Below are 27,418 nucleotides of genomic sequence, written 5' to 3'. Positions count from 1 at the left end.
GGTAACCATCGGTTTCTGTAAGACATAATTAATTTAAAAGGGTACTTTGAAAACACTTACCACTTGGGGAAACAGAGGCTCAACTTGGGAAACGTGATAAGAGGAGTCCTTGAGGATTCTGAAAAAGCCATCAGAACAACATTAAGTGTTTTTAAATGACCTTCTGGGTTTTTCAAACATTGGCGGTTAATTATCTTAGAGAAATTGCAGGTTTCCTCTGTGACCTCACTGTATGCCAATACTTGAGAGTCAAACCAGGGCTAGGACCGTATATTCTTCTTCTGCCACTGTAGAAAAGTAGGAGGAGTTAATGTTTTGGGTGATGCAAAAACAAAAGTGGTGACACATATTATTTAGTATTATCTTACAGTTCTAAAAAGTGACCTTCATCAGGGAGCATTTCAAGAATGAAGAGAGGAATGTAAAGATAAATTATACAGGCCAACAAAATAAGACTACCCACATTTGTTCATAATTAGGTGAATGCCACTGAAATTGAATCATTTCCATGAATTGGATTTCTTTTATGAATCAAAATACAAAATGCAACAATTTCAAAGGTTCTCTGTCCTGCACAGAAACGAAGACGCCTTTTTCATCGTATGACTTTTTCCCTGAAATGTCTTCATTCCCATGATCAATTCCAAATGAAGCTCAAAATAATAAATTAAATGCAGTCACATAAATCATACAAAAATACCCCGACAAAGTTTGCATTGCATTCAATACAAAATAGTTGTGGTTTATTCTTTTGGGAACAAAAAATGGCAACAACTAAGTGTCACTTCTCATAACCCGCGATATCTACAGGAAAGAAACGACAATGGTTCCTTCTATCAATTACCATTTTCCACCAGGTTCAAATGATAACTTCAAATGTATTTCATGTGGTTTGCCTTGGTGTGCATTTTTTTCACATTCTGTCTATTCTGAACATTAAAACGTGTTCATTTCAATTTCATTTCCCCTCAGTCTTCATGCCTGCAAAGAAAACATCTGTCCACTTTTTTTCAATTTCACGGTTGAAAATGCTTTTGTGGTACACAGCTTCAAAAACACTAGTTTCTGTACAAATTCCTATGAAAAAAATAGAAATGACAGTTCTGAGGAAAAAAAACAAATAAGAAATTCATCATAAAAGAACATTAACATGCCTGATTGAAACATAATGTTATTTTGTAACCATTTCTTGACATTTCTTTCCCTCCTTTTGTTGTCTCCTGGTTGGTTTGTCTGGTGACACCTTGGATTTTATTTTACTCTCAAGGGCTACAAAGACAGATCCACACACAAAATACAATTTCCCCAAGAATGACATCCAGTTGTGCGTTGCTATTTCCTGTATCTTCTCTATACTGGTTTTTATTTCCATCTATTTAAAAAATGAAAACAGACTTAGATGAAGCTTGAAGAGTTCTAGAAGGGAGTACATGTGTTGTTTTTGTCACTTGCTGATAAATCTTCTTAAAGGGAACTTGTTGTTGGTGGTCCAGCTGGGTCTTTAGTCCATGAAGCTTGCTTCAATGTGTGCTTGCCTACAGTATTTCTACTTTACTGCTGGTAAGGGTTGCAAAGGGGTGACCTGTGACTTTAGTGCAATGTTTTCCCAACTTTCTTTGGGAAAATTATTTTGATGATTTTGTCCCATATCTGCTTTGTTTGACTAGCCCTTGGTTGTCTTTCTCGGGGGGCGTCTAGTTTGTAACTAACAGGCCCACTTATTCTTCTTTAGTCGCTCACAGGCCGATGTGGCTTCTCCGACTGCTCAACCCCAAACACTAAGAACGGAGCAAAAAGAAGCCTTATGATAAAATAGACAGTTAAAGACTATATTTATCTGTACTTTTCCTTTAAGCCTCCGAAATTTCTAAACACTTGGCTCTTATTGGGATCTTGTGTCCAGTTCTTCTTTCCAAACGGATTCCATAGTAGGAACTAGCAGGATGTCGAAGGATTTAGTTTTCACACACGGAAAAGAGCACAATGTCAGATCTCACAATGCTAGAGCCGAGGAGAAAAAAGGAGGGGTGTTGTGGTTCTTTGTAAACGACAAACGTCCACTTCACGAGCCCACCTGTCCCTCTCTTCCATCTCCATCTCCTCCTCCTTCTTCCCTCCATCTTTAGAAGAGACTAAATACAGCAGGTTTGGATGGGGCAGAAGGGGGAGATTCGGGGGAGGCTGTAGGTAGTGTATTAGGTAACGGCAAGGGGAAAGGTTGTCCCTGTGTTTGAGAGCAGGTATCTGTGTGTTTCTGTGTTTGTATGCGTATGTGTGTGTATGAGTGTGTTGACGCCTTGCTGTGAGGCTGTTAAGATTGTTTGAGGCGCTTGCGTGGGGGTCCGAGGAAAGGGCACTGAGCTGACGCCAGGGAGCGGTAAGCTTCAGCCACCAGATGAGGATGAGACCCTACCATTGACTTCCATCCGGCCGTCTCCATCACCTCTGCAGCGTGGCTGGAGGACGGGGGGAGGGAGAGAGATGGAGAAACAAAAAACAAACGTTAGTTTAGGGAAAATCGATTTATATAAACAAACATATAGAGCAGCATCTAATGATGCTGATGATGTTAATTCTCTGTTTATTTGACGATTATTTCCTAGATTGCACAACTGGCACAAAGGTACGATTTTCTTTTTATTTCTGGAAATTACATTTGATAAAATAGGGCTCGTAATGTTGCATTAGAAGACAATTACATGATCATGGGATCAGATATTCTTTTTGAGTCTTTTAGAGTTAAATCAGCCGTAATTGTTTTTTGAGCAGTTTAACATACAGGAGTTCTTGAAGACTCATGTATGTGTTCTACTGCCATGTTGGAAATAAATTAATTACAAGCGAAATGAGTCAAATGCATCTTGCAACATCTTTATTGCTGAAACAGACAGTGGACTGAATTATCTCTCAAGCTGCCAAGAATTACCACTGTCACAGATAATGCTCAAAAAGAAGCCCAAGATGATGTGATCAAATGTTTTGTTTCGTCTGAACATAAAGCTCTCATAAGACTTACAACAAAGCTCATAGTCTACTTGTGACATAACTGCAGAGGTTAGAAGTCTGACCTCCAGCTTTTCATATTGTCTCATTTTAATACATTTCCAATTCCTAGCAAGGTAAAATATCTCACGAAGAAACCAAACATTAGAGACATGAATTCAAATTTGTGTAGCACAAGTGTTTTTTCCCCTTCCTAACCCATCACATTAAATATTTAATGAAGCCTTCAGATTTTTCCTGTGACCCCTTTGGAGGAGTTTCGCTCCCCGGGTTTGAAATCCCTGAAATAAGACATGATACAGAAAACTGGAAAACCTCACAAGAGGTTGAGAAGAAAGAAGTGGAGAATTTTCCACATTTCTGATTGAATAACGACCTTAATCCTGACTGATTATTCTTTCTGTCAATCCACTTTTCAACATATTGTTTCAGCCCCATATAAGTAATGAATCATATGTAGCTGGGGGAGAGAAACAATCTGAAGATATTTATGTGAGGTGAACATCCGTAGAGACACATGTTCAGAGTTATGTATTATCACACATTCAGTCAACAGAGGAGGTGAAAGCATACCTAGTGAGGAGTCAGGCTGCCCTGATCCCTCAGAAAGCCTGGACAGGGTTTAATAATATCAGACACACTGTTTGAGGAGCTGACATGTGAGATAAAATGATCAACTGTGACACCAAGATAGGAGGCGTGAGGGTGAGACTGAGTCCTGGTACTGTTGGTAATGATGCCGAGATAAAGAAGAAAGAGATGTAACAAATCGACAGAGACAAAATGTGCAGTGGACTCTGTGGAGTTGTGAGTTTGTAAAACGGTGCTGGAGACCCAATTAAATGTGATGACGAGCCCTTTTCAGTGTGAACTCACTAGTTGATGAAGTCGACTGCCTGTGTTTTGAGCTGGTCGGCGCTGTGCAGGTCGGCCAGGATGAGGATCTCGGCAGCGTTTTCCACAGACAGACTGGTGCACAGAGCGTCCTCGCACATGACCTTCAGTCTCTCCAGAGCATACTGAAAGAGAGGGGATGCAAGAAGATTAATAAACGTTCCTTCTTCATTGGTATTCATTTGGTATTTGCTTTGACAGTTCAGGTGATATTTAGAAATATAATCTTTGAGTTCAAAATGACTGAAATATCAATCCGGCCCTACTGTCTGTCATGTCACACCTCTAATAAACATACAGATAAAATATATCCAGTTTTTAAGATACAAACAAACAAACATGTCAATGCTCAACATCTGAGAGAAACCTCTGAGAAGTCAGTTCCATTCATGTGTCACAGAGGAGTGAGATCAGTCTGAAATCATCCAGCCTTTTCTTGAAATCCCGACGGCTTACTGGGCTAATGTTTGGTAGATACTGTGCAGTCGTACCGTCCGTCTTATTACTAGTGTATGCTGCTAACAAAATAATAAGCAACTTTCATCACATTACAATCAGTCAAGACTGCAATATTACATCTGTAGTAGCGTATGGTTCTGTCTGCATGACAGGACATGCCTGACAAAACAATCCAAATTCAATCAGTGATAGCTCCACAACTTTAAGGCCACAATGAACAACCTTGAGCTCTATGGATAAAGGACACTTGGGAGAATTTTGAAATGCTATAAGTCTCCTTGTCCCTAATTACCAGGCCAGGGTGAGATCTGAAAAACTTCTCCTCCTCCTTCCTAAACAAACTTCTAAATGAAAGAGACAACATCAGTTTATATTGATGTTAACCTGTTCTAAGAAATTCTCAACTGCAACTACTTCCAGTTCCCATCATAGTCCACAGAGAGCCGAACAGATTATACTGTTATGTTACCTTGTCAGCTGCTGCCAGCAAGTCATCGGCCATCTTGTCCAGGTTGGGAGCCTTGTCTGTGTAAATGAAGCACATCATCTCTTTGAAGACCTCGGGCTCCACATCGTTGATTTCCACACGGTTCTGACAACACACAAGGAATAACATGATTAAATTAAAGCATTTCACTTTGACACAAGCTTCAACTGCAGTATGTTCTACTGTTTTCATATTTTTTTATACATGATCTTTTTATACCTCTAATGCTGATATGTAGAAATGTGACTGTGAATAAACATCTTAAGATGGCTCAAAATCTTACAGCATGCACGTGTACATTTGAGGAAAGCAACAAATTACATTTCATTATTTATGTGAATTTCAGCACATCACATGCACAGCTGGTTAAGACAATTCATGCTGTTTATTTAAATAGAATAAGTTATTATTAGTTTTATCGTTTGAGCTTCCTTGTTCATCTGGTTGGACAGCTGCTCTTCCTTTGGGGTATTTGTGACTATTATAAGGACTGTAAATGGGACAATGTCGCAATATGAAAGCACACAGTAGGTGTGTGATTGGCAGGAAGCAACATGACCTTTAACAGAAAATGTGATATGAATGCTTCTAGTTTAACACTTTAAAAGTCAAAACACATTCAAGGTGTGTTCACAATCAGTAGAGATCAAGTATGTGCACATGACGTAATCCTGCAAGTAACAAATAAAAATAAAATCCTGCCACGTCCAACTGGATTTTCTTATTGTTGTTGTCGTTTAATACATTACGAGTTTTAGTGGTATTTCAAGTAAATAATTAGGATTAATAGAGAACATTCTTTTACTATTTACTGTATGATTAAAACATCATTTTAAAATATATTTTTGCCCTGTATTCTATACGGGGCTAAAAACACAGTTCACATTTTAAATTTTGTTTATCAGTGACTGAAAGATTGCTAAGTCTGCTAGAAGTTTGCTACATAAAATCTAAAATGGCCTTGGTTTTAAAAATCATCTGGACAGCTTCTCCTGCAATTTCATTTCTTATAGTCACATGTGCACAAATGGGGAAAAAAGCAATTCTCTGCTTCTGCAGCTTTGTCAGTGAAGGATGAATCCTGACCCTCAAGTACGGCAGGACAATTTCATTTCAGGTGCGCTATCATTCAGTTTAACCAAACAGCTCTGTGCTGCAGCCATTTGACAGCACACAATCCTTCACTCACTTTAACCCTGCAACACAGCAGTGAAAATTTGAGCTTTTGAGCCACAGGAACAAAATGAATTTTTTTTTTTTTTTTTTTAAATAAAAAAGCTTTTGGACCTTGGGCTCACCTTTTTGCTCTCCTCCATCTCATGCTCAAACATGGCGCTGAATACAGGGGACCGTGCTGAAAACAGTGATATGGAGAAAGATCAGGATAAAAGGAAAAATGTTAATATGTACCTAATTGTGGGATCAAGTCAGACATATCTGACTGTTGCTTGATCACAATTACTCATCCTCATTTAATTTTCAATTATTCTTTGAGAATTACTAATTCTTAATGACATACTCAATTACTCATGATTTATATCTTTAACACACACATATAAATGTATATTATGTGAGTAATAGAGTTTAACATTTAAGGAAACATTTAAACGTTACCCTTACACCCACACACACAGTCAAGTATTTAAAACATTTAGAAGAGAGACACAACAAAGAAAATAGATGGGATGTGTCTGACTCATGTCTGTACCTGCCAGGATGGCTTTGTGCGCCTGAAACTCCTGGCCTGCCACACACAGGGAACAGTCTGTGAAGCGCGAGTTCTCCCACAGGCCCCCCAGCTCATCTGCTAGCCGGCAGTCAGGCACCTTCACCATGTTCATGGTGTTCTGCCCAGATATGTTGACTGAGTCCTGCACCACACTCACCTGAGGGAGAGACAGTGAATGTGATGCAAGACTCCAAAATGCTCTGTGTGCATAGAAAAACTGCTTGTAATGAGAAAAGGTTTAAACCAAGAAGAGTCTAACACCAGAACGAGGCAGCTACCTCACAGAAGAGCGTGAGCTTGTCGTCAGGTAGAAGACCGTTTGCCTCATCTAGGAGGAAGTCTCTCCGGATGAACTTTTTAAAGCCCCAGTCCTTCCCTTGGACAAAGCGGTATGCTCTCTGGCTTTCTGCAGGGAGACAGGACACAGAAGTCACAAAGAGGTGAGCTCATTTAAAAGGGAAAAAAAAGGATCTTAAGTGGAAAATTGCAAACTCCACAGAGAAATGTTACATCTAGAATATGACTCTTAAATTGGTTTCTGTCACAGTTTGTTCTAACCAACTGACTCACCCATGGCTTTCGTCTCCTCTCCCTTGGCATTGAGGATGGAGAACTTGAACTTGGCGCGCACCTCGGCCTTTGGACAGCTGACCAGCAGCAGGTAGAGGGACAGATAGTCTTTGCTCTCCTCATCCAGGCCCTTAGGATTCACTCGCAAACACCTGATGGTGGCAGAAGGTGCAAAAGTTATGATCTCTAGTAAAGGGGGATAGAGGTAATAATGTATTAGTGATATCAAAGTGCACAGATTACACACAACAACAAATTCATAATTTGTAAAAATGTATTCATGTTTGGAACTATTTTAATTTAAAATGATTTCATTAGAGGCCATTAAGACCAGTGCAGGTAGAGATACTTATATGGATTATGGTATTATTTGTGTAGCAATTCTAATATATGTAAAATACGTACTACTACTACTACTGGGGATCTCACTGATAATTCACAAGTTTCTGCTTTGCTTGATAAACAAAAGACTTAAACTGGAGGTAGATTTAAAAAGACTTTCATAGCACCGAATGCCAGTAATAAGATTTTGGCATTTGTGACACTAATCAAACAGGGTGGGACTTTCTAGATGTTTCTCAACAATCCACTTCCTTTGTAGCATAGTAAGACTACAAACACTGGAGATTGAAATATGAGCAGCTCTCTTGCCCACCCACCATTTCAGCTTATCATTGGCCCCAGAAGAGAAGGTGGAGCTCTTGATGACCTCGCCCATCTCCTCACGACAGAAGCTGAAGTTGTTGATGGTCCACATGTAAGAGAACTTCACCACTTTGATCTGATGGGTGAATGCAAACAAAAAAGTCAGCAAAAGCATGGACACACCAGTTTAATTTAGGTTAAGGGAATTACCTGTGTATAGCACCAGCTCTCGGCCACAGGCCCGCTGGACATTTCCGCAGGGGGAGGGGGACTCGGGACTCTTGACATTGCCAGCGTGACAGAGGGTGTCGGGGGCAAGAGGGTGAGGGGGAGGAATCTGTCACTTCCACTCTTCAGCGTTCAGTCCTGACGTCTATCTGCATCAGTACATGCCAGATGGAAGCAGTTTGCCCCCTAGAAACAGACAAAGTGGGTGTCATTAACTGATCAGACAAAAATTGAAATCCACTCTCCTTGAAGGTCCTTGAAAATCATGTTTAGCCTGATACACACTCGTCTAACACAGAGACAAGTAATCACATACCATACAGAAAACCATGCTTTAACAGAGAAGAGCTCATTGTGATGCAACACACAGGCGCTCCATCTTTCAATAATCCAGTTAAGACTCAGTATCTTTTAATTCATGTGGCCACACCGTGAGCTGCTGAGGTTTGTTGTGTTGGGGCAAGATGAATTGTCCCTGACCCATCAGGGGACAGCAGGAGATCGATGGCCCATGCCTGTTCTAAGATCAATAGCCGCTGCAATTGCAATTAAGTCTCAAAAATGAACTGTAAATAAACAAGCTGTCTCCCAGGACTGTGGGGGGGTTAGAGCCACTGGCCAAATCCAAGGTACCCAAATTACCTTCAAGTCACCAGGACCATGCAGATCTGTGATGCATACTTGCCTTGTCCAAGTACACACACACTAACTCTTCAACAGCATGTAATCAGCCTGATGCCTAGTTACCTTCAGGAGCTTTAACTGGTCAGCAATGACCATTTGATACCACAAAATATTTCATCCCAATACAATTCTGACTTCTGTCTCCTTCTCTCAGATATGAAGGTCCTTTGGCTGAAGATTATGGGTGAAGCCACGATGCAGTGAAGAGTAATTATCAAGACCTGTAAACAAAACCTTGAAAAACACAGCTCTATGACTAGTTGTTTATGAACTACAACAACAAACTGCACTGAGCCACAAGGGTTGACAAGACAACATCAAAAATAACAAGGTAATTAAGAATTACAGCATTCTGACAGACTTGGTGTGGGTAGAACTATTTGGATTGGACTTTGAAATAAATAAAATTAAAATTAAATTTGTCTATGGTTTACATTTCCTAGATGTATTGGTGTAAACATGACAGCTAGCACTACTGAGATCTCATAATTGTAAACACCACAAAAATATCTCCTACAATTTCTTTTTAACACATTTTCAAAAAACAGAAACTGAAACTGAGTGAGAGAGTGTCAAAACAGGCTAGGGAAATTATAAAGTATTTGAGTGGAATCATTGGAAATTTATTTGTTAAATTACTGAGAAATGGTGGAGCATGAAAACATTGCCCCATGAAAACAGAACATGCTGTTAAAATTACATTAGTAACCCCATATTAGCAGCATAAACAGAAATCCTTGACTCATATTGGAAAAAAATCCCCAATCCAGTGGAAAAATGCCTATTACTGGAGACAAGCTCGGATGGTTTTAGTAGCAGTAGTGAAGACAACATGGACAAAGTAATAAACTAGAAGGCTGCTCATCAGTATCACTGCTCTGATAAAAGATGTACAGGTATGTATTGCCCCCATTTCTACACCTGTGGTAGAGGATGAGAATAAATTACCCTGCACTGGAAACCATCTTGACACAATGCCGGACTCATAAACCTTCATCGTCTTGCAACAAGGTCGGAGGCTGAATGCACTGCATTTCACCCTATCACTCCTGTGCAATACTACTCAGTTTCTTTCCTGGCCCTGATACTGTTAATCTGCGTGCATTTTGTCTACTGTTCAATATCTTTTCCCCTGTTACATCAGCCCTCTAACCATCCATACATCACAAGCCTTTAATGTCCTTATCCATAAATTCAATTTGGGTCAAAACATACAGTAACAAATTGTGACAGCTGGAAACTGAGCTTTGTGCTCCTGATGATTATGCTGAATGAAAGTGATACACAGACAATGATGTTGCTTAGAGGCTGTGTGAATAGTAAAATCCTAACAGACTGACAACTGAATTCATGTGACACATCACAACGCACTTAAACAGATTTGCATTCGTCTAAAAATGTGTTTTGTTGCTGAGCACACTTAAAGGCCCCACAAATCCATGGTGCACCGACAAAGATGTTGTCGTTTTTTCCAGCAAATTAGACCAACACTGTGGAACCAACAGACCACAGCTCTGTGGTTAAATATTGTTACTTCTTAAGATGGTTCATGGAGAATGACATTGTGTCTTGAGCCCCTATAATATACTAATTCTACCTGGGATTTGAGTATGCAGAGTGATCACACCGATGAGTCGAGGGACAAAACAGACATCTGTAACCTTTGTCCCACAACTCAATGCTCAAAGGATATCAGAGGTAGAAAAGGAAAAAGATCTTAAATAAATTAAACTTTGGATGGTGCTGAGAAGACCTCATGAAAATATCAGACAATAAAATATAGAGAACTAAATCTTTGAAAAAACATTCAGCTTTTTCCTCTTCTCATTTATCAAAGCACAACTTCAATAACTTCCTGAAAGCACAATAACGTTTCGTACATACATTTGAATAAGGATGTATTCTACAATATCTTCAACCCACTAACAGTATAGTATAATAGCCTACACAGTCCCAAGATGTTTACACAGTAAAACACCTTTTTGGACAGGACAGGATGCTCATAGCATGAATATCCTGATAAAAACTGTCACAGTCAAAGTACACAATTAGCTAGGTGGAGCAGAAAAAAAACAACCTGTTCTTGAAGTAAAAAGAGGTCTTTATGGGAAAAATCTGAGTGTAACTAACACAAGAACATTGCCACTTTGAGTATGTGTGTCCTGATTAAAATGCAGATATTTATCCAAATGTGACCTCACAAATGTGACCTTGTTGTCGTACTGAAGTTATTCACTGCTCCAATTACATTACTCAGTCTAACCCACACAAAACAATCCATATCAGATGCTTGGTTCTGCCCAGTTCCAAGACTGTCTTTACAAAATCCAATGAATGAAGAACCAACCAATCTTGTTGATTCTTTAACAGTGGCAACTGGTAAGATGGAGTGAGACGATGAAGATAGAGGAAGGTGGTGCAGGGAAAGAAAATGAAAAGTAAAGTGATAGAGAAGCCAAATGGAAAAACAGGTGGCGAATGAAAGATGGGCCACCATCTGCGGTACCATTGTAAGAGATAAATTGCCACAAAAAGAGGTTAGATGGAGACAAAAGAAAATCAAACAGAGGTATGAGAGAGAAATCAAATCCAGATTCTTGGACAAGACTGCATTGAAACTTAAGGCCTTACACTAGGAATGCTCAGTTTAATATTTTTTTCTGACTGATAGCTAACACTCGTTAAGCAACCATTAACCGTTAACCAACAAGATTAAAATCTACTATGTAGAATAGACGAATGTCTCTTAACAAAATGTATATTGAGTGCACCATAAAAGTCTGTCCCTGTAGAAAAATATTAAACAACTTATTAAATTAAATAGCAAATAATAGTCAGACTTTCTAATCTACAAGTAGATTAACAAAACAAAAACATACAGTGAATCCTCCAGCACCAAGAGCACCATAACAAAAACCTCCTCTATTCTCACAGTGAGTCAGAGCTGTATTAGGTTACTGCTAATGAAGCTTGACATTTCCTACTGTTGCTCCTCCACATTAAAACTTGGCACTGACTGACTGCGATCATTCAACAAAAATGCATCTCGAAATCAAAATAGGGTAATTTTCTTAAATTTTTTGTCAGCAGATCAGTTTTATTTTTAACAAGAAGAACAAGAAGCAACAGCCATGGTCAGCCGTTAGATGAAGCGCTGCAGATGACAGGCTGCACACCACCTATTTCTCATCAAGGTAACCAACTTTACTGTGTCCACATGTACCATGTGTAAACAGATACACCAGTTACTCTTCTGTTGTTTGTCTGACAAGTACCTGCTCAGGAAGTTTTTGTTGTGGTATTAAACTGCACTTACTGTAAACATGGAAACAACAGGGGTCACAAAATCATCAAATTACAACTTAGAGTTTCTCTCGCCTCACATGACTTAGAATCAGTAACAACTAGCTTCCAAAAACAAAACACAAACTACCACCAGCCAAACTACCACAAAGCCCAAAGGCAAGGCTATTATAAATTCTTATAGTTGTCAGCTGAACTTTAACCAAACGATCTATACACTTATCACCAATATACATTGATTATCTGTGTCTAATAATCTGAGCAAAAACTAATACCTGATAAGGTTTTTAAAATCATAAAGACTACAATTAAAATCCAAAACAGTAGAAAGCAAAGATATTTAAACATCAATTCAAAATCTAGGAGATCTAGTAAAAGAAAACAATCTATGAACCCACCAATCATCACAATTTTAGGGAGAAGTAAACTGAGTTTGTTTTTTACTTCCACATTGATCCTGTGAAGACAAACCAGAAATATTTGTGGCCACAAAAAACCCAGTAACTACAAGCACAAACACAGCCAACATTCCCATGGCTTAGTAAAAATTGTCTATTGATAGGTCATACTGTGTGAGCAGACTTGATTGATGTGAGGACATAATACTGTAACTCTTGCTGCCCAAAGAATTAGCACTAATTTGACTCATATGAATTACATTTTCAGGAAAGCAAGATCAGACAGTAACAGAACAAGATGCTGGTAATGCAAGAATTAGGAAAAGAAGAACATAGAATTAGATTTGTAGGTTAAAAAAAACCAAAAAAACAAACTACAATCCTTCACGTCTGAAATCACAATTAAAATGCATGAATTTATATCTGTGAAGAGATGGTAGATAAGGTGGCAGTTATGACCACAGAGCTTTTTTTCCTGACATTTCACTCACACCGACCAAAAACTAAGGAGAAATCGATCTCTGCTCCAAATTAAAGACTGGAGGTATGGAGGCATTTCAGACGGCAATTTCCAAGGGGGATGAAAATATTGCAACCCTTGTCGAAGTGTCAGTGAACAAAATGTCTATTTCCAAAGCTTTGGTCTTGGAGGACTGCAGTAAGCTACAGACAAACCTTAAAACTATAATTGGTACAGGGACCGGGGATCGATTGCACAGCGCGTGTTGGGCCTCTGTGGGAGTGATTTCATATTCTGCCCTTGGTCATGGTGCTCTTCCTTTCCTAAAAACGCAATCTCAGAGAGGTATGAACTATTGATTTTGCCACAGCGATCAGCTTGCCTCGATCTCATCCCTGACTTTGTGCAGACCCACAATTACACTGAAGGAGATTTGACAGGACAAAAAAAAAGCATTAGCAACCAGGCTTTACCACCTGCCTGTACTTCCTCACTAACCCCTCCTCACTTCGTCCAGGCTTGGGAGGTTAAAGGGAGGAGGGAACTCAATGCATATCTAATGTCTCCAGTCACCTGGTTCACACCATTACAAACACTAACACTTGACATGTTGACCTGCAAGGGCAGACAGACACTGGTGCAGGCTGCACAACACTGTAAGTAGTACAGACACTAAAGTTTCAAAGGGGGGCCTTAGGCTCACGCCAGGAGCAGTGGAACTGCTGCTATATTAATTTACAATAATAACGATAACTTTTGTTTTTCTTTTATTAGCATCACTGGCTTTATTTTTCTTGTAAACTGCAATGAACAGACATGAAACAATCTTTTGGAGCCACAAATCTCACAAAAATATCATGTGATTTCCTCTAAAATGTTAACTGTTCACAATTTTAGACAGTAGTCTGGTTCATAAAAACTGATCAGAAATCAACCTCAGTATTCATACGATACATGTACTGCAGCTCAATTTTGTTTTTTGACATTATCATGATACCAAAATTGTATCATTGTTCAGCCCTCTTGCAGACAACTAAACCACAGGAATGTTTATGTATGCAATTACCAGAGTTCTCTGATGTTGTTCATAACATTGTGAGAGATAACAGGATGAAGTCCTATCACTGCTGTAAAACAGAGCTTCAAATTTTAACTGATGCAGTCACATCTGACCTCAAGTTCCAACTTACTACCCACTTTTTGTTTCTCACCAGATAGGCAAGTATTTATCATACATGACATTTAAACTTACTTAAGTCACAAAGCCTGCAGGTTACTCTGCCAATTGCTGTTGCCAATTCTAGGTAAGCTATAATTACAAACACACACATAAAAGGAGTTAGGTCTTAGGTAAAGCTCGACAGTGGAACACAGTTCATTGTATGAAGCTGTGCAAATATATGATTTTACTTTTATTTTCCATAATGTGATATATACTGATATTTAAAATCCTCTAAATAATTATAAACATTGTGATAATGATTTCAACCATAGCACCCAGCCCTAACCTAAATCAAACAATAATAACAATAATCTTTGCCATTCAGCAGTAAAACACTTAACTGACTAGGGATGGAGCAAAACTTTGTGACTCAGTTGTAATATAAAAAATGTAACCACATGTCACTACATTGAAATCTGATTTGAGACTTCAATCACAGTTCATCATCTTCCAAATTACATTTGTTGTCTTAAATTGTTTGAGAAATGGCTCAAAGATATTGGATTTTTCCTTTGGGTCATCACAAAAAATGAACTCAGCTAAACTGAGTTATGTATACTCAGTGTGTGTAGAAAGCAAAATGATGAAGTCAGGAGAAACTTAAATTAGAGGCCATTTCAAATCTGCTGTGTGGCGGGTTTCGGACTTTAAAAATGGCAAAAAAAATTGGCAACAAGACAACTAAAAAGACTGCGAATCCAGCAAGACGGTCTTGCCTGGCAGATAACACTCATTACTTCCCATTCTATTCTTTAATGTTGTGTTTTATTATTACAACAGTATGCAAGTAAGCAGTCTTGGCTAGAAGCATATAGACTTTTCCCTTGACAATTGTCCTTAAGACTATGGCAAAGACACCATAGTAAAGTTACTTAATTTAAACATCTGTAAGCACTGCCAACACAGATTATCATCTGAAAGAAAAAAATAAGTTATGAGCATGATAAGGAATGGAAGTATTTCTAGCTGATATATTGTGGTGTTCATATTAATGTGTTTACCACCTGTATGGTTGCATGTGAGACACAAAGAAATTACATTATAAGAGATAATCACTGCTGTGGTGCTTGGTCTGTTTCCAGTGAACCTGACTCAATGACTGTTCACTCCCTCAGGGTCACACTTTACTTTAACTCATCCCTTTCTACCCAGACAATTATAAATGACAAATCTCAAATAACTGGTTCCTAAGCAATTTTATTAACCATTACTTGCGAAAACAGACCATAAAAACATGAGCATTTCGAAGTCTGAACCTACTACATTTAATTATCCATGAAGTTGTTCTAATGATAAAATATAATAAAAGGCCCAGGACGTACATTGTTCCTGAATGCCATTTATTAACCACAAATATATAGGCTTGCATGTATTATAAAACACGAAGAATGAACGTAGCCATACATGTCTTTCTTTTAATTTAACCCGCTAAGTTTATGACTTAACAGATTGTTGTTGAAGAGAAGATACTTTACAGTAAATGTAGGCGGTGACAGTAGCAGGTAGTTAACCTGCTAACAATACAGATAATCGACAGTGGTGTCTTTCTTTCAATCTGCGCTTTACTTTTACCTACGTGTAAACATATAAAGTGCCTATAGAGGAAAACTTATACATCAAAACCAGGGTCTGATACCGTTAAAACATATATATATACTCCAGTCAAATAATCCAGACAATCTAACGATAGCACGCTAGCTAACTCGACCGAGCTAGCTAGCCAGTTAGCCCTATTCCTGTAGCCGCTAACCTAAGCCAAACAAAAAGGTCGGGGAAAATGCCACAAAAACTGCGAGTCAGTATAAAACACGACAGCCTTTACCGTGTTAGTTAAAGTTTTTTGTCCTTATATTGCTTTATCTTTAATTTATCGACGAACTCACCTATATGTTGAGTTAAATTGTAACGCTAGCTGTCCGGGATCTTCTGTTGTTATTAGCTAGGCTAGCTGTCTGTAGAACTGGCAGACATTGAGTGTTGTCTCGCAAACAGCACCCCCTGTTGTATTGGAGTGATTCCATCTCCCATCAATAATGGAAAAAATTGTAACAAATAAATAAATTATTGTGTTTTAGACTTTAATCCCAAGGGTCAGCAATCAGGTATCATGGGCCAGTTTTTCCAGGATTTTAATGAGATTTTGTTTTATTTTTGAATGTTTTACTTTAATTTAAGTTTGGGATTATATTTGAATACAGATGCAATGTATTAAGTTAATATACACAAGCCAACAGAGGCTCAACAGCTTATTGATATGAATTATTTCACAAAAAATAAATAAATGTATTACTCAAAAATGATAGGCTATTTGTGTTTGAGATGCAAACTATTAGATGTTTATTATTATTATCATTATTATTTTACCAGGTCATATTTTTTGGGATTCACACAAGACTTGTATATATAGCCTGGTGTTGCCTATAGTATATTGATGAGAATTTATGCAAGTTTTGATGCAAACTATCCAAGTCAATATATTTGTGTTCGCAGGTCAGATGTGGTCCACAAGCTATTTGCCAACCACCTCTCTAAACCATAGTATATATCTATCTATCTAGGTTTAGTTCATCTTGTATGGATACTCCATAATAGCTGAAATAGCTCTTCCTTGTCTGTTTGTAAGAGGTGAAAATTAATAACTAGTTATAGCTCTGTTATGTCGATAAGTCATTCACATGGATGCACTGCCTCGATTTAATTTTACCACCACTGAAAACCTATTTATCTTAATTTAATCAGCAGAGTAGATGAGCTATTGCCTAATGCCAAGATTATTAACACAGCATGCCAAGATTAACGGATATCGACCCTTAAAGGTTGAATTTAATTAAGATGTGAATGGAATTAATCTCTGGATCCATCAGCTCACCTTGAATGTCTTTAATACATCTTTATCCTCTGATGTTCAAGAACCAAGGTCTTTGCCGCAGCCATTTTCTTTTGTGATAAACTGTGCGAACAAACTTCGAATGTCGACCGTCGTGTTTGATTAAGTTTTCCATTGATACAGCTGCAGTTGTTCGCTTCAGTTCGACTGACTTCAATAAGGACTAAAGTCACTTGTTATGAATTTGCTCCATCTAGTGGACACAGGCAGAGCACTGCAGTTCATCAACAGCTACAAATAAAGCACAGAAATATGATATGCAACAGGGAACTTTATTTCAACATTTATTCATTTTACTAATCTGTGCACCCTCTTTTGTTTCATGCTGTCAGAAAATATATGCATCAAAAGATAAATGAAGAAAGTTGGCACATACTTGTAGTAATCTTAAGTGATAATAAAAAACGAATATCTGCACAGATAATCGACCCTGACATATTACAGCAACACAGAATAGAAATTAAGAACGATAGAAAGAAAGATACACAGACATCACATACAAAAACTGATGTTTTGGTAATTAATATCAACAAATATTTACAAATTTTACATCTTTATATTCTGACTAACAGCACTACAAACAGAGACCATCAAATGCAGTGTAAGGAAAATATGTTGCAGTCAAAGAGTTGAAACCAGAAAAATAATGTAGCTGTACATAAAACATTCACCTTTGCTTTTTAGGGATAACAACATTTCCACTGGTTGCAATGGGGATCAGGAGCTTGCGCTGCTCCATGCGAAGATATTTTTCAATAAGCACTTCCACCGGCACCTTGTCATTCACGTAACCCTGCCTGCAGAGTGCACAAACACAAGTGAAGTTATCAGACTAAATATGGAGCTCAAGCTTGCCATCTAGAGGTCAGTATAATACTAGTGTGCCAGTTCTTTGCCTGTTCAGCCATATCTATAATTCTTGCTCTTCTTCACTGAGAATTGATGCAATCTCTACTTCATGTCTCAGGACTGTGTTTAGAATCTAACAAGCATAGTGGATCCTGAAGTGACTGCTACACTCATGGTTTAAAGGTTGTTCATGGACATTTTATTTCAAAGCTTGTCTAATCAATATTTTATATTAACAATGGGTCAAATAGGTCCATTTAAAGGGATGAGTTTCTTGGCACATTAAAAAATTTTGATCAAAAAGTCATTAATCCTGTCCTAAAAACACAAGCATGCTCCCTTGAGCACACAACACACTGACCTTTTCAACAGAAGTTCAGCATCCTCAACGTCTATGGTTTTTCTCTTTGCATGACTTGCATACGTCTCCAAGTCGTCCGCCAGCCGGTCAAAGAATTTATCCATTCTGTTAAAATTATGGCATGCATCAGTTATCTCAACGACATACTTTATAAATTCCAATGATAAAATATCAAAAATGCTAACTGGCTTTGAAATGATTTCAGTTCTTTTCAATTCCAATAAGTGGCTCAAAACACTGTCTCGCAATCCATTTTGTTGTTTAATTTGTTCAACTCTCTTTAAACTAAAAACATCTATAGTCATGGTTACTTACATTTCTTTTAGGGCAGGGTAAACATCGGCAGAGACCTTTGTTTTGGCAAAGTGCTTGAACACACCCATAAGGTAGTTCTTAGGAAGGCCTGCTTCTTTCTTAGTTGGCGCTCTCTTCCTCCGCACCTGCTTAGGTTTAGCTGCAGGTAAAGCTTCACTTGTACTACTGGTGGTACAACAGACATTAAAAGAACTTGTCAGTAACATAAACTTTTAATTACTCTGGTCTTCAGAGAAACACAAGTTAATATTAACTTTTTTAAAAACTGTATTTGACATCTGACATTCTGCACAATGTTTTATCAGCCTGGGACCTGTGGGACATGTTTTTCTAATGAAGGGACTAGTTGTTCCAGTGCAGCAGGAAGAGCAACTTGCCTGGCTTGAATATTTTTAAGAACCGAAGGCGAGTCCAGAGGATCAGGGCGAAAAAAGGTCCTTTTCTCTCTGACAAATGCTGGAGTCGTGCAGGGGAACTCTGAAGAGTTTAGAAAACAAAACATTTCTTTAAATTAACATGCACACACGCACGCACGCACGCACGCACGCACACACACACGCGCACACACACACACACACACACACACACACACACACAAAACTGACCCTCAGTCTCTTCACCATCTTCTTCTTCATCCTCCCATTCTTCCTCCTGTTCAGCAGGGTCCTCAGCAGCAGCTTCTTCAGGTGAAGCATTATGCAGGTGACGGCTGTCTTCAATATCATGCGTCACCTGCAGAAGATGAAAGGAGTTCTCTTTATCAGCACTCGGCTTGGCCTCTGTACAAGAAGCATCCTCCTGTCCATGGGTTGAAGACTCAACGAGGTCAGGCATCCCAACATGAGGCTGGCTGCTCTCATGGCTTCCTGTTTCCAAGCTTCTGTGTAGATCAGTGGCACTGAGTTCTTCGGACTTGCCCTCAGACCATCCTACAGGCAAGCAGCAAAATTTAAATAAGAAAACTCACTTTAAAATACCCTTTTGTCTGACTTCATCACAGTATTCACAGTACTTTTAACAGTCAGCTGACAATAAAAACATGGTATTAGCCATGCTATTATGAAGCGATTAGTGAATGAATCTATAATAATCAAAAATAATTCTAGAACAATTTTCATAATTGATAAATTCTTTAAGTTGATTCTTCTCATGGGCAATTTCTTCACCATCAGTTATCTATAATAATAATAATAATAATAATAATAATAATAATAATAATGGAAACTGAAAGATAAAAATAATAAGAACAATAATCATTTTTTAGTTGCATCCCTATTATCCACAATAAAAAATCTTTTTTTTTTTTTTTACCATACCTGCCTCTGTGGCGTCTGCTTCTGTAACAGGCATAATGAGTCCACCCTCAGAGCGATGAGCCCTTCGACTAATGTGCTCCAAGTCATGTTCCACCTGTTCTGATACCTGCTCACCCCCTTCCTCCTCCTGTTTCCCATCATGCCCATCTTCGGCCTGAGACTCAGCCACATCCCCATTTTCCTCAGGTATAGAACTTGCTGCAGGTTCTTCTTGATCACTGTGATCTTCCTCTGCATCCCCCTCTTCCTCAGACAGAGACCTGTCTTCACCATCCTCCTCAGATTGAGAATCAACTGCACCTTCTTCTTTTACTTCAGATTGAGAGTCAGCTGCACCTTCCTCCTCTTCTTCAGTTTGAGAGTCCGGTGTAACCTCCTTTTCCTCAGACTGAGACCTGGCTGCAACATCCTCTTTAGGCTGGGAATCAACTCCACCTTCTTCTCCTTCCGTTTGGGAGTCAGGTACAACATCTTCTTCCTCAGACTGAGACCTGCTTGCAACATACCCTTCGCTGTGAGGATCAGCTGCACCTTCCTCTTCTGTTTGAGCTTCCACTCTGTTTTCCTCTTCCTCAGACTCCGCTGTATCATGGCTTACACAAGATTGAGATTCAGGGTGACCATCAGTACTCTTCCATTCCTCCTTTTGACATTCGGCTGCATCCACAGCTTTCTCCGAATGCAACTCAGAAGCACATTCTTCATTCTGAGGTTGTGCCATAACCTCCTCCTCAGTTGGAAATACATACATTGACTTGTCTTTCCCCAGCTTGCTCTGCTCTGCTTCCATCTGCGTTATGTCTCTCATCTGTCTCTGAAGCTGAGAAGCCATCACTGTGGGTTTGTCCTGCGTTGCAACATTGTGAAAGCTGGAGGCCATGGAATCGGGCTGGGTGTAGAGGGCCGTGTTACAGTTGACAACGTCAGTTGTGATATCAGGTTCACTGAGTTCGCTTAGGCCCAGGGTGAAGCCGTCAGAGTAGGTGGTCTCTTGGAGACCTTGCTGCACTGGGGCAACGCTGCTCACTCCTGGGTGAGGGGAGGGGGAGATAACCATGAGGGAAATAAGAGCATTAACAGCAACTCTGAACACAGCAGCTGCAGGTAACACACAGTTCTTTTAATGTACAGTATATTACAGTATTTGCTCCTCCCTTCCAAAAAGCAACAAGCTACCTCTGCTTCCTCCCAGCTGCTAGCTAGGGTGGGTCACTTTGAAGTATAAAGTGGCCAGGTGTTGAAACTGTTGAAACTGTCAATGAATCAATTAATCAATCAGTAAAATTTGTAATTTGCATTAAGTATAATGAATTAATTGCTTTTGTCAGTTTTACATAAAAACACAATCATCAGTCACAGCTGTGCTGGTAATAGCTTGCTCTTCCTTGTTTTATATCATTGGGTTGTATCACTGCTGTTCAGTCTCAGTATATGGGTATTTGTTATTATTTTTGACACCTCACAGAATAATTTGTGCTCTTGTCAGCCTGTAATACATATTATCACAAATGGAAAAAAAGGTTTGGTAAGTAGAGTATTTTAATCACCATGATCATTTCCCATCTGCCATCTATTTACAGCAGCTCCAAATTCTTCCTCTGTGATTTTTCGACGGTTGGAAACTTTTCTCTGCAAGCCCCTTTTCTCAGTCTGAACATCCACAAAGGGCGTTTTTAGACTCAAAGAAGTAGAACTGCAAAACAGATTGGGCAGACCTTATAGTAATGAGTTATTCACTTGTTAACATTGTTATTGTCTAACTGTTGTGAAATCACAAAAATAGATTTGCTTATTGACGTCACTCACTGCAAATCGGACAATGCCTGATCAGAGTCACCATTTTATATGTGTTTACCTTGACAAAGAAAGTGATGACTGTTCACTTATTGATTCTTCATTTTCCTCTTCAACATCTGTAAACATAAGCATCTGTCAGCTAATCAGTAAAACATACATGTTAACTGTTCATTGATACAGCTCAAATGTTTCCAAACACAAGCTTCCCATTCTTGTAGCAGCAGCTACAGCAGCAACACTCCATGTTGCCCTATAGTAAAAGAATGACTTTACAGGAACAAACAGTTAAAGAATCTTATACAATCATGTTCAATTATTGGAGCCCTATCAGTAGTGACTTTGACCTTACCTTTTCCATCTTTAAGTCGTTTTTCAAAAGCTGTTACATTAAGGCTCCGACGAGGTCTCTTTCTGCTCAGTCCCTTTCCAGTGCTTAGTGTATTGCCAATAGTTAAATCAGGCAGATCCAGTCCAGAGAGCTCCATACTGAAAGTCAAGAAAATATAAACTCATCATAATTTACCCATTTGCATACAAACAGCCAACATTGCTGGAGAGTTTGCCAGTAAAGTGGAATTTTGTTAAAGCCCCACAATGATACAAGAAGTCAATTCCTCATAACTAACTACTAATGCAGGTATTAAAACTCTGTGGAATACATGCTCACCTTGGACGCTTGCTGGTGATGCTGGAGTTGGCTGAAGGCAGCTGTGGCCCTTCTGACACAGCTTTGTCATGAACCACTGGGGACCTCACAGGTTCTGAATTACATGATAAAGGACATGCTTAAAAGGACAACAAACAGCTGCAGCATGATGTGTGAAGAAAGTCTGGCAAACGCACATACCTGTCCTCAGGATGTTCCTGAGTATATGTCTTGGTGTGTCTCCATCATCAAACAGCACTGAGGCTGGGCCAGGCGTGTTAGCCTTTCTGAGCACGAACGAGGCAGTCTTCCTTGTAGTAGCCGGCAGGGATTTCCTGGTTATACTCTGGAAGTAAGGTAGATAAATCAGCTTTATTAGACTCAACATGTTCATTATCACCATATATTCTTCCCTTCTTCCTCACCTCACGCATTTTATGTTTCAAGCTGCGCCTCAGAATGTCCTGTGGGGTTCGGGCTCCAGCATCTTTCTTGCTCAGTCTATTGCTGCGTCGGGTCCCGCTGGTACTCTGCACTTTGGAGGCACTTGAAACAAGACAGCACGAAATGAATTGAGACTCATTTGTAACAACCTAAAAATCAAGAATTTCTGTGGCACCTTGTCTTAATAGTGCTCCACCTCCTGTGTCAGGTGTGTTAAAGTATTTTTAATTCGTCTCCATAGTTTTTCTCAGTTTAATTCAAGTTTGGCAGTTACACATTCAGCACAGGTTTAATTAACTTACTGCTTACATACCAGGTCGAGATATGAAACACCGATCATTTGACTGAGTACTTTACCAGAAAAACTTAAACAGTAAAGACAGAAGTGCTACCTGCGGGTGATGGGGGTCCTTGGTGGCTCGGTGCTGAGGATATTTTTCAGCAGGACCCGAGCAGATAAATCCTCCGTATGATCCATTTAGAGACAGAGTAGCTGTTAGTCAGCTGGTTAGCTGATGTTAGCTAACAAACGTTAACTAACAGTAAAACAGTAGCGTTTACCGTGTTAAATTGCGGCTTTTGATAAATAAGTCGATTTTGCCGAACAGCACTGAGTCCAACAAGCGGAGCCAAACCAAGGTCAGGGTCATTTATTACCGGTTTTATCTAATTAAACGTTATTTATCCTCTATTTTCTGTCTAATGTTGTCCAGCTCAACGGATTCATACCTCGTACTGTCCCGCGTTATTTTCAAGTGAAACCTCGCGAGAAGATATTTTTCCTCTTCAGCTCATTACCGCCACCAGCTGGTGAATCCAGGGAAAACACGGAGTTCAGTGTTATATGAAAGTATATATCTTGTTGCTGAGTCTTTTGAAAACATTGTTTTTAAGTCAATTCTTTACCTCTTTGTTTGTTGGCATGTGTAGAATCGACCTACGTTTACAAACAAACACATAATAACATTTAAGACACAATGACAATAGAAAAAGAAAAATCCAAAGGGTGTATGTGTCAAATCTTTTCATTTTTAAGATTTTGCAGTGAATGACTGATGATGAGTTCTTGATTATCAATATTGATTTTGAAAGCCATATCCATTTTATGTTTATAAAACTACAAGAGAAAAATAATAAGATTCAGTCAAATAAAAGTTGCTCATAGTAACATAGTGTCCCTGCAGGTAATAGAATTTATCTATTGGTTAGTGTAACATTACACTGCTGGCCACAAAAAGAACAACAGCTACTGGAAATTAAATAAACATTAATTGGGAAAATTTTTTATTATCTTTAAAGGAACATTTTGTATTAATAAATTTGATGTGGTTAATGAGAAATCTTTATGAAATCTAATGTTTTATATTTTAAAAAGAGAGATCATCATCAAAAAGATTTATCATCCACAGAATCAGCCAGTGGTGGTCACCTCATCTGACTTGCTGTGCTACCACTGACATCCATGACAACAATAATCTCATGAAATCAAGGTATAGTTTTTCAGTCATGTGCTTCTGCTTCTCTCCACCACCAATGGATATTTCAGACTGAAATATCTCAATGCATGATGAAAAATTAGTGTACGTTCCCTGACCTAGGGGCTTATTGGCTCACATGCTTACTCAACATTATATTTTACATGTGCTCTTCATTTCTGTTTAACTGTATAGAGGACCTGCTCCTACTGCCTGGCCTGGGTTACTGATTCACTACCTTTCACCACTCACTGCTATTTCTCAAAGAGGTCTTGTTTTATCTGTCTTTCTGAAAAGCCGAAATTTGTTCCTTGGGTTTCCTGGCAGTAACATTTTAAAATACTTTTTTATGATTTTACTAAAGATAAAAGACTAATTATTTATCAGCATTTAACTACCAATCCCTTTCCAAAAGTCAGGTACAGATAGTGATCTTATAATTTAAAATCATGTTGAAGATATAGTGGTTGACAGTGGTTTTGTTTAAGAACTAGGTGAAAGTAGTGGAAAAGCAGACATTCAAACGATGTTTGCATGTTTGCTTTGAATACGTTACATGAGAAGAACATCAAATGACACCTTCCATGCCACTTGATTTTATAATAATGGTCTCAAAATACCATACAGATGCAAGTTAGAGGTGTGATTGAAATGGTTTTAATGATACAACAAAGTCAAAAATAAATTCATAAATTAGTAAAACAGGTGGTTGCCTGCTTTATTCATACAGTCGTCGATAAAGTGAATGATCCCTTCCCCCCTTCACACTGGAAATTAACTGACTGAATGAGTGTAGCAAGCAGTGTGATACAACCTTCATTCAGTGTCATGGGTTTATTTTATATTTGGCAGAAAGTGCAAAGGCTCTTCACATCGTCAGAGACAGAAGTGCAATGACACGGTGACTTAGAAATCAGGCCTGTCCTTCTTCAGCTTGGAGTAGTCCATGTTAACTGTGAAAAGCTGGAGACACAGACACACACACACACACACACACACACACACACACACACACACACACACACACACACACACAAATGTACACAATCAGTATGAGGAAGGCAATATGGACTTTGATGCAGGATAACAGAAAAGATATGGCTTGTCCTTTATAGACATAGGTTTTTGCTCTAAATCTAACCAAGCAGCAATACAAAGAAATATGAACACAAAACAAAATAATCAACGTGTTACACAAATTGGTGTAAAAAGAATTTAAGTGTAATGTTCAGAGAGTCGTTACTTTGTACTGCTGATTGGGCTCCAGTTTGTTCCAGGGCTCAGGGTTGTTCTTGCGGTCCCATCTGGGCGCAAGAGAAGAAGAAAATTCTTTAATATGACAAAGTATCCTTGAGATTATTGATGTTTCTCATGCAACATGTAATACACATACAGTGAGGTTCAAGAAACATTTACAGTATGTGCTGAAGTGAAAAAAGAAAAAAAATAGATACACAACAAGAATGTCCTTTTTATTCTAACAATTCATACCGTCTCAGATATCTCACTGGTACTTACGAGACATCAGGATTTTTCAGAGCCAGTCGACACAAGTACGTGGCGCTCATGGTTACACCCCCACCGATGAAGATGAAGAGGGGGATCAGCTGGTGGGCAAAGAACAAAATGTCTGAAATGATTTTATGTCAAGACAACAAACATCTGCTGTTGTTCACATTAGTTCATATAAATACAGTAGGGTCAAGATGTCTGAGACCACTTTCCCTAAATGGGAAAGTGGTCTCAGACTTTTGGAGCCCACTGTATAAAATCATATAGGCTGATATGGGATATCATAAGACTTCACAGCATTAAAAAACAACAAAAAAAAACATTGGCTTTCCATATTTATCTGTGTCATATTTCCCCAATGTTAAGTGACAGTAGTATATGAGTTAAGACACTACATTGTTTCACATAAATGAAGGTTCACACTGTGTGGCAGGGGACAAAAACATGTCTACCCAGTGGTCTATTAATAACTGTTTCACCCTGTCGCCCTCTGATTAACAGTACACTCCACATGCATTTGGCCTGGAGTCATTCCAGTATGGAGCCTATACAGTGCTGTACGTGCTGCAGCGACCTACACGCATGGCTGTGAACATACAGTCATCTCGTGGGGAGAAGCGCGCGCGTGTTTGCCAGCAGATCTTTCCCTTCGACCTTTATAACGACATTATTATATTACAGTATTGTCCTCTGTATGAATGTTTCCTGCCGCATCATTGCAGGTGGATTCATTTTGCTGCCAAAGGAAGCTGCTGTGAAGCTCAGAGGGCGGCGGAGCAAATACTACGCTATGCACCGTTACCGGAGGGAGGGTGATAACAGGAATAGAGGGATGAGAAAATAAAGAGGGGATTTGGAAATGGAAATTAGTCGTATCGTTGTAAATTATCGTCCATTTGTCTGAAATCTCTGGCTAGAGCTGTCGAGGAATCTGACATCAGATGAATATGCCGCATACTGTGATATATATCTTTCATTTTGTCTGTCATCCCAATCGTCGCACGGATTGTTTTTTTGTTTTTGTTTTTTTAAATAAATGTTATTTCAGTGCATTAATAGGTAATAACACATCGGACAAGCTAATTTAGGAGATCTGGGGGGAACAGGAGCGCGCCTACACACCTCGTCCTCCCGCCGCTTGAGAAAGGCACATTTCAATGTCACCGGGTCGTTCACAGATTATAACAAAAAAAATACAGCGTTCAGGACTTACAGCTGGGTGGCTCTTGAGCTGTTTGGCGACGAGTCTCAACATAGACGACATAGTGGACAATCCTCCCGCTGACAAGGGTCCGTAAAAGCGAATATCTGCGGGCAAACTGTGCGCTGCCTCGGAGGATCTCACCGTTTCCTACAGGCCTGAATGTACACTGAAGTGCACACCACCTCCTTTACTGTCAGCCAATCCCACAATGAGACGACAACAGCTGCACATCTGTACCCTGCTGGACTGTAGCCTATACCATGTGTGGGGCAGCAGGTGCAGCTCTACAAGAAAACTTTTCCCGTCCTCAAGTTAAAGATCTTCATTATCAAACACACCACAAATTAAATGGTGATTAAAAACCCTCTGTATTTCAGAATATAGAAAGAGATCATTTAGATCAATTTAAACCTCATGAGATAAAAACATAAGCTCCTTCTCATTTATGTTGGCTTAAAAGCTTGAATATGTGAATTTTAACATGAACGAGTCTTTGACAACTGGGAAATCTCAATCTACTGAGGAAGATC

At 39.0% G+C, this 27,418-nt stretch overlaps 3 protein-coding genes across 4 annotated transcripts; all 3 read right to left on the bottom strand.

The window, feature by feature from the left end:
- Positions 1–716: 716 nt before the first annotated feature.
- On the bottom strand, positions 717–16,047 carry LOC111652278 (speckle-type POZ protein). The gene is made up of 10 exons (XM_023402499.2): positions 15,966–16,047; positions 7,998–8,201; positions 7,802–7,923; positions 7,143–7,294; positions 6,851–6,978; positions 6,552–6,729; positions 6,142–6,197; positions 4,826–4,948; positions 3,880–4,022; positions 717–2,456 (listed from the first exon to the last, which is right to left on the bottom strand). The coding sequence occupies exons 2-10, from the start codon at positions 8,073–8,075 to the stop codon at positions 2,312–2,314; spliced, it is 1,125 nt and encodes a 374-aa protein (XP_023258267.1). The 5' UTR covers positions 8,076–8,201; positions 15,966–16,047; the 3' UTR covers positions 717–2,311.
- A 1,175-nt stretch (positions 16,048–17,222) lies between these two features.
- Positions 17,223–23,457, bottom strand: cenpt (centromere protein T). Of its 2 annotated transcripts, none has more exons than XM_023402452.2 (13): positions 23,090–23,457; positions 22,679–22,799; positions 22,455–22,599; positions 22,275–22,368; positions 21,957–22,093; positions 21,666–21,723; positions 21,358–21,503; positions 19,811–20,839; positions 19,100–19,423; positions 18,872–18,971; positions 18,495–18,659; positions 18,180–18,284; positions 17,223–17,766 (listed from the first exon to the last, which is right to left on the bottom strand). In XM_023402452.2, the coding sequence occupies exons 1-13, from the start codon at positions 23,173–23,175 to the stop codon at positions 17,637–17,639; spliced, it is 2,640 nt and encodes an 879-aa protein (XP_023258220.1). In that variant the 5' UTR covers positions 23,176–23,457; the 3' UTR covers positions 17,223–17,636. The 2 variants fall into 2 exon arrangements, with proteins under 2 accessions (XP_023258220.1, XP_087029105.1); XM_087172979.1 differs by having other exon boundaries at positions 19,115–19,423.
- Positions 23,458–24,813: 1,356 nt separating this feature from the next.
- coxfa4b (cytochrome c oxidase associated subunit FA4 b) lies at positions 24,814–27,086 on the bottom strand. The gene is made up of 4 exons (XM_023402461.1): positions 26,898–27,086; positions 25,691–25,779; positions 25,416–25,476; positions 24,814–25,135 (listed from the first exon to the last, which is right to left on the bottom strand). Exons 1-4 carry the CDS (start codon positions 26,946–26,948, stop codon positions 25,079–25,081), a joined length of 258 nt encoding a protein of 85 aa, XP_023258229.1. The 5' UTR covers positions 26,949–27,086; the 3' UTR covers positions 24,814–25,078.
- Between the last annotated feature and the right edge of the window lie 332 nt (positions 27,087–27,418).

This window comes from Seriola lalandi, unplaced genomic scaffold (genome assembly GCF_002814215.2).
Source record: "Seriola lalandi dorsalis isolate HSWRI2012SDOR001 ecotype SW California unplaced genomic scaffold, Sedor1 jcf7180002053933, whole genome shotgun sequence".
Taxonomy (NCBI): Eukaryota; Metazoa; Chordata; class Actinopteri; order Carangiformes; family Carangidae; genus Seriola; species Seriola lalandi.
This window is presented reverse-complemented; position numbering and strand designations above follow the sequence as displayed.

Excerpts from the sequence above, each read along its gene's own strand:
- LOC111652278 (XM_023402499.2), bottom strand. The coding sequence starts at position 8,075 with ATGTCAAGAGTCCCGAGTCCCCCTCCCCCTGCGGAAATGTCCAGCGGG. Across the intron at positions 7,295-7,801 it reads GCCAATGATAAGCTGAAATG|GTGTTTGCGAGTGAATCCTA; the intron begins GTGGGTGGGCAA and ends TGCCACCATCAG. Across the intron at positions 2,457-3,879 it reads GCAGTCGACTTCATCAACTA|CCACGCTGCAGAGGTGATGG; the intron begins GTGAGTTCACAC and ends CCCGTCCTCCAG.
- cenpt (XM_023402452.2), bottom strand. The coding sequence starts at position 23,175 with ATGGATCATACGGAGGATTTATCTGCTCGGGTCCTGCTGAAAAATATC. Across the intron at positions 22,800-23,089 it reads AGGACCCCCATCACCCGCAG|TGCCTCCAAAGTGCAGAGTA; the intron begins GTAGCACTTCTG and ends TCTTGTTTCAAG. Across the intron at positions 20,840-21,357 it reads GCAGATGGGAAATGATCATG|GAGTGAGCAGCGTTGCCCCA; the intron begins GTGATTAAAATA and ends CCCCTCACCCAG.
- coxfa4b (XM_023402461.1), bottom strand. The coding sequence starts at position 26,948 with ATGTCGTCTATGTTGAGACTCGTCGCCAAACAGCTCAAGAGCCACCCA. Across the intron at positions 25,780-26,897 it reads AGCTCAAGAGCCACCCAGCT|CTGATCCCCCTCTTCATCTT; the intron begins GTAAGTCCTGAA and ends TTTGCCCACCAG. Across the intron at positions 25,477-25,690 it reads CTGAAAAATCCTGATGTCTC|ATGGGACCGCAAGAACAACC; the intron begins GTAAGTACCAGT and ends TCTTGCGCCCAG.